Source organism: Equus quagga, chromosome 5, assembly GCF_021613505.1.
Source record: "Equus quagga isolate Etosha38 chromosome 5, UCLA_HA_Equagga_1.0, whole genome shotgun sequence".
Lineage (NCBI taxonomy): Eukaryota > Metazoa > Chordata > Mammalia > Perissodactyla > Equidae > Equus > Equus quagga.
In genome coordinates, this window is record NC_060271.1 from 39113475 (window position 1) to 39119038 (window position 5564).

A 5564-nucleotide genomic window follows, 5' to 3' on the forward strand; every position below is an offset into this window, starting at 1 on the left:
TCACAGCCTGAGTCAGCAGTGAGGCCGGCCGCTGCCAAGAGCCCTTCGCTCCAATGGCTCATAGGCCACTTACTGTGTTCTGGTTGTGTGTATTAGCCCCTGAACAGCCACAGAAATAAAAAGGAGGTAAGAGATGCCCCAGGGAGAGGAAAGAACTGGAAGGAATGATAAGAATGTTCTGAGTTCCTGGAGCGGAACCTCTCCCAGCAGCGAGAGTTTCTGATCATAGACAACTCAGTGCCTTCTTTTTTTTTCCATCAGTAACTGGAGATTCCTGAGGCATAAACTGGGAAAACAGATTCATAAATCATAGAGGACACCAGACGGTTTACATTGAGGTTCTCTTTAGCTCTGGCTGCTTCTTTACAACTATCCACCCAGCAGGAATTCCCACATGTATGTCTCAGGCCCGAATCCTCCTCCAGAAATTCATATTCATATTTCTGACTCTATGGGACACATGTCCCGGAGGATTCCGTCAATTCTCTGAGTCAACTTTGACCCCCTGCATCCCGCACCCCGCCTGGACCACCTTTTCTTGTCCCATTCACGTCGAGCAGCAGATGTCTGAAACTATGGGTCTGTGATCTCTTCCCAATGTACCTAGATTTCAGTTTTCAGGTGCCCAGAAGAAAGCTTTTGATGGATGCACCCAACTAGGCGGGCATATAACAGGGCCACAGAATGGGCTCCAAGTCATGGGATGTCTTGTTGCCACAGTGAGGACAGGGGCTCGTGCTAAGCCACACAGTCCTGGGCCGTCCCAAGTCCCTCAGAATCTCTATCAGCTCAGCCCTAAACCAGGCAAGTCTGCCCAGGTGGAGAGCCCCCCAGGGGCTGTAACTCTCCAGAGGGGCAGGATACACCTCCAGCCTTAATCGGTGCAGCCCGTCGGTGTGGCGCAGCAGCCTCCCCATGACGGCCATGGAGAGGGGGTTCCCACACATGCTGAAGGTCCTGAGCTGGGAGCAGTGGCTCAGGGCAGGCAGGATGGCCTCGAGATGGGAGTCCGCGATCCCACACTGATCCAAGTCCAGGTTCTGGAGGGTGGCTGCAACTTTCTCCAGCAGGATTTGGAGGGGCTCAGGACTAAAATAGGTCAGGCTGATGCCACTCAGATCCAGGTTCTGTAGCTGACTGATGTGCAGGCAGTGGGACAGGTGTGTCAAGTCTGATTCCGTAAGCTGGCAATTAGTTATTGATAAGGTCTCCAAGGGGGTCTTCAGGCACCTGGGGAGAAACTGAGCAGTTAGGTCTGGGGAATGGGGGTGGCAGGTGGCCTCAAGATGGGAGACGACTTGCCCAAGCCCAAGGTCATTCTGACCATCTGATGAAGGTCAATAACCAGGATGCCCAGTCTCATTTTAGGCTGGGTCCTTTCACCTTTGCTTGTCTGACTGGGTCAAGTTCACAAAATCTTTGAAGCTCCCTTTCCTCATCTGTCAAGCTGAGTACAACATACTCCACTTATGAGGATGAATGAAGATAACGGAATGTGCTAGAACATGCTCAGAAGAGAACCTGACACCAGCATCTCAACCAAGTGTGGACATCATTGAATTTTAATACTGGGACACAAGACCAAAAATGCTCTCAACTTGAGCTTCCTTCAAGCCACTGCTTGGGCTCTAGGCGCCCCTGTCTCCGGGCCAGGCAAAGCCAGTGGGAGCCATGCACAAAACACAAATGTGGGCAGAATCCAGCAACATCGGCTGGGGTCGCCAGTCTGCAGGGGCTCACTCACGTCCCTGCATCATCACCAAATCATCTGCCATTTTTATAATCCTTTTCGCTCCAGCTCCCTTTCCATCATCTCCAGAATCATGCATTTCCCCTATATTATTGACCTTACCTGGGGCACAAAACAACCTTTTACAGATGGGGAATCTGGGCCAGGCTCATTCGTGTTCACAAAGCTTGTGAACACAAAGCCTACCTTTGGAAATGCTCGGGTCTGATGCAGCTTCCCCTCTTCGATGCCCTCCGCCCTCATCTGTTTTTCTACGTCATCTCAACTTAGACACCACTTCCTAAAGAAGAATTCACAAACCCACCCTCGCTAGGTCTGAGCTCCCCCATATATTGCTGCAAGCGTGCCCTTTCCATAGCCTCTCTGACAGTTTGTCCCTCTACCTTTATTTGGTGAGTATGCGATACCACACTCTAGGATAGAGCAGCAAACGAGACAATGCATTTGACATTCTAGAGTCACGTTCAGTTACCCTGCTAGTGGCACCACCGCTCACCTGAGCATCTGGTCCAGGCAGCCTTCGAGGAAGGAAGGAGAGTCTATATAGAGCCCCCGGAGGTGGTGCAGCCTGAGGACCTGAGAGGTGAAGTGGGCGACTTGCTGCTCCTCCTCCTCGGAGGCAGCCGCGTGGATGTGGGCGAGAAGGAGTCTCTGCACGTTACTCATCCGGCCCAGGTAAGGAGCAAACACTCCCAGGGTGGACAGCTGCCAGGGGCAGTTGACTTCCACCTGCTGGATGCAGTCCAGCTGCACCATATTCAAGACCTTCTCAATATTTTGGATGGGCATGGCGAAAATCCTCAGCTTCTTACAGCACAGATGTAGCCAACCTTCTCTCTGCTTGACCCACGTAATGAGGTAGGTGAGGAATTCATCCAGGGTCGTTTCCTTGAGGCAAAGGTCTACGAACACCTTCAAGGGAGCCAAGGGCTGCTTCGACCTTGAACTGTCCTCAGCCCCTGGTCCCATCGGTGAGCACACGTGGACCCCGGCTCCAGACCACAGGCTCCAGAAGTTCTGACCACCGTTCCGTAAATCCAGCACCTGCAGTTTCCACCTCCTGGGGGGAAAAACCAGAGATTGGCTGAGATGCTTTAAGCTCAATGCAGAGTGAGGCCACGAGTTGCAGAATTTAGGCGACAATCAGACCCCTACTTGTGTTTTATTTCACATCCTGGACGTCAGCTGCTCCCTTGCCCTCCTCCCTCTGCCTTACATTTCCCCACCCCCCCTTCCCCTTCCATCCTTCCTGGTCTCCACCTCCAGCACCTTTAAGTATCCAGGAGGAGGCAGGCGCATGCTCTTTCAGGTGGTCTGCATCTTAAGCAGCCCTCCACTTCTGGAAGGCATTCCCAAAGTGAGCTCAGCAAGGCCAAGGCGTCTAGCTTCTTCACTGGCATCATCAGAAGCCTCTGGTCCACCCCCTGGCCTTCCATGCTCTCTGATGCCAGCTGCCTCTTCTGGGAGGCTCAGGACCCTACCAGGCTACCTGGATCAGCCTTACCTGGGGCGAACCTTCTGGGCAAGCAGGACATCGAGCCCATCAAGCACGGCTTGTAAGATCTCCTGGTGAGGCGTCTGCATCAGGCCCCCTAGAGGGAGACGGGCGAAGGGCCAGGCCTGCACCATCGCCTTCAGGGTCTCTGTGTGTCTCCCAGTGAAGGCCTCCATGAACAGTGGTGGGAAGAGTTCGGGGGGCAGCAACTCCAGAGCTGCGATGGCCGAGGCCTCATCCCTCAGCAGGCTCTGACCTGCCAGTCCCAGGAGTCTGGGTGGGACCCGGACACTCATCCTGAATCTGCTCCAGAAGAAATCCTGCAGAAACGTCCAGGGAACAAGGCTTCCTGCTCAGGCCAAGCGTGAGGCCACCCATCGTGGGTCCCCCCACCCTTCAGAGGAACCCACTCAGGGTCCTGCCCTAGCAATGGTGGAAGAGCCTCAGTTTACCCCAACTCCACTCCGGGCTCAGTGGCCACAAAGCCATAGCTCTGTCCCTCTGGCACCAGGACAAGTGTCCCAAGGAAGTGAAAGGCCAACCACCAGCCCATCCATGTCCACCCACGGCTTCACTTAATCCCAGCCCCACGGTAAAGTGGGTGCCTAGGAACCTGAAAGCTGAGCCCCACCTTTTGGGGGGAAAACTTTCAGACCGTTATTCAAGACCCTAAAACAATGGGAATGGGAGCATCACATGGCCCAACACAGCCTACATTCTCAGTCCCCAGTTAACCCGGCTGGGAGAGATTAAGGAGATACCCCTAAAATGGATGCCATTCGTTTTCACTTTGAAAATTTTAAATGAGAAATTGTAAAAGCCATGTAACAAACAGTAGGATCTAGAATTTGGAAGTTAGCAATGGAAAACACCAAGAGGTACATTTCTATGCATTATCTCTTTACATGTGTTAGAATTACCACTTTGAGGAGGAATTCAGGGGAAAAATAGTTCACATGCCAAAGAGATGCCGCTCTAAAAATATCATATGAAATGTTTTCAAGCTTTTAGTTAATAAGGAAGCCTAACTAGTAAAATCACAAAACCACGAACTATGTGAGCTACAATCGAAGTGGATAAACTAAATATTTAAAATGTCAAGAAATAAACCCCCAGTTAGATGTTTTTCTTTAAAAAAAAAATCTTCTCGGTTAAGACATTTGAAAATGATCTAAACCAAAGCACAAATCAAAGTGTTTGGGATTAAGGCAAGAATGCCTCTAGAGGCAAAACCAAAGCCATTTTGAGGAAAAGAAAGAAAAAGGAAAACTTTCTGCGCTGTCTTGGGCTGCTGGTCGCTATGGAGACTGGCAGCCTAGGTCAGATGGGGGAGCCCTCAGCTGAGGTCGGTAACTTACCAGCTCTGACGGCGAGTGCTGGGCGCTCAGATCTCAGACCTGCTGGAGACCCCAGGGTGTGAGGATTCTGCATCTCTTCTTCGGTGCCTGAGACTTATATAGACCTTTCTGATCGCATCTTTGCAACTACTAACCTCCAATTGGAAAGCGACACCTGATTAGATCCCTGAATCTCCATCCAGTTAATCCTGATTGGGTCTTCGCCTTTCTCCAGATGAATTGATTGAATCAGAGATCCGTTCAGAAAAGAGAAAGAATTAAGGATGAGGGGGAGGGGGGTGTCAGGGACTTTGACGGGTTCACTCCACAGACACCACTGTTTCATTGATGTGGGACAGTCACAGCCCTGAGTGTGAAACGGGAGGGTTTAATCCACTTCCAACATTAGATAGACAGAACAAAACCTGAAAGCATCATTGTTGGGGATTGTCGGCCACATCAAAATCATCAAAATGTTCCAGAGTGAAAACAGCTCCACAAAGACAGTGGTGTCATCCCCAAAGAAAATAAAATAAACGTCTTCTTGTATTCAGTTCTGAGAAATCCGTCATAAGACAATGTTGCCGTCGTGCGAACATCACGGAGTGTACTTACTCAAAGATGGATGGCACAGCCTGCTGCACACCTAGGCTGTGTGGTACTAATCTTATGGGACCACCGTCGTAGATGCGGTCTGTCGTTGACGAAACATCGTTATGTGGGGCATGGCTGTGTGGAGTTTTTTCCTTGGGGAGGAGGGAGATTGCAAGACTTTTCTCCAGGTGGAGTTTAGAAATGAAAAGGGGAGGGGCTGAAGTGGAGACAGTGTCATCCTTCAGGGCAGGGAGAGAGAGTGTCTTCCATCCCTCCCAGAAGGAAAAGGGTGTTTCCCCCCACAAAGATGGGATCAGCTCAGCAAAGTGGCTTGAGAAGACCAAATCCAAGAATATGAGCGGAGGGAGAGGCACCAGCCCTGGGAAGT

General features: G+C 51.1%; 1 protein-coding gene across 1 annotated transcript; it reads right to left on the bottom strand.

Annotated features, from left to right (window-relative positions):
* Window positions 1-656: 656 nt before the first annotated feature.
* LOC124240129 (PRAME family member 8-like) lies at window positions 657-5042 on the bottom strand. The gene is made up of 4 exons (XM_046662842.1): window positions 5021-5042; window positions 3255-3579; window positions 2247-2810; window positions 657-1230 (listed from the first exon to the last, which is right to left on the bottom strand). The coding sequence occupies exons 1-4, from the start codon at window positions 5040-5042 to the stop codon at window positions 657-659; spliced, it is 1485 nt and encodes a 494-aa protein (XP_046518798.1).
* Between the last annotated feature and the right edge of the window lie 522 nt (window positions 5043-5564).

Excerpts from the sequence above, each read along its gene's own strand:
- LOC124240129 (XM_046662842.1), bottom strand. The coding sequence starts at position 5,042 with ATGTGGCCGACAATCCCCAACA. Across the intron at positions 3,580-5,020 it reads GTGGCCGACAATCCCCAACA|GGACGTTTCTGCAGGATTTC; the intron begins ATGATGCTTTCA and ends GCCTTGTTCCCT. Across the intron at positions 1,231-2,246 it reads TGCCTGGACCAGATGCTCAG|GTGCCTGAAGACCCCCTTGG; the intron begins GTGAGCGGTGGT and ends GTTTCTCCCCAG.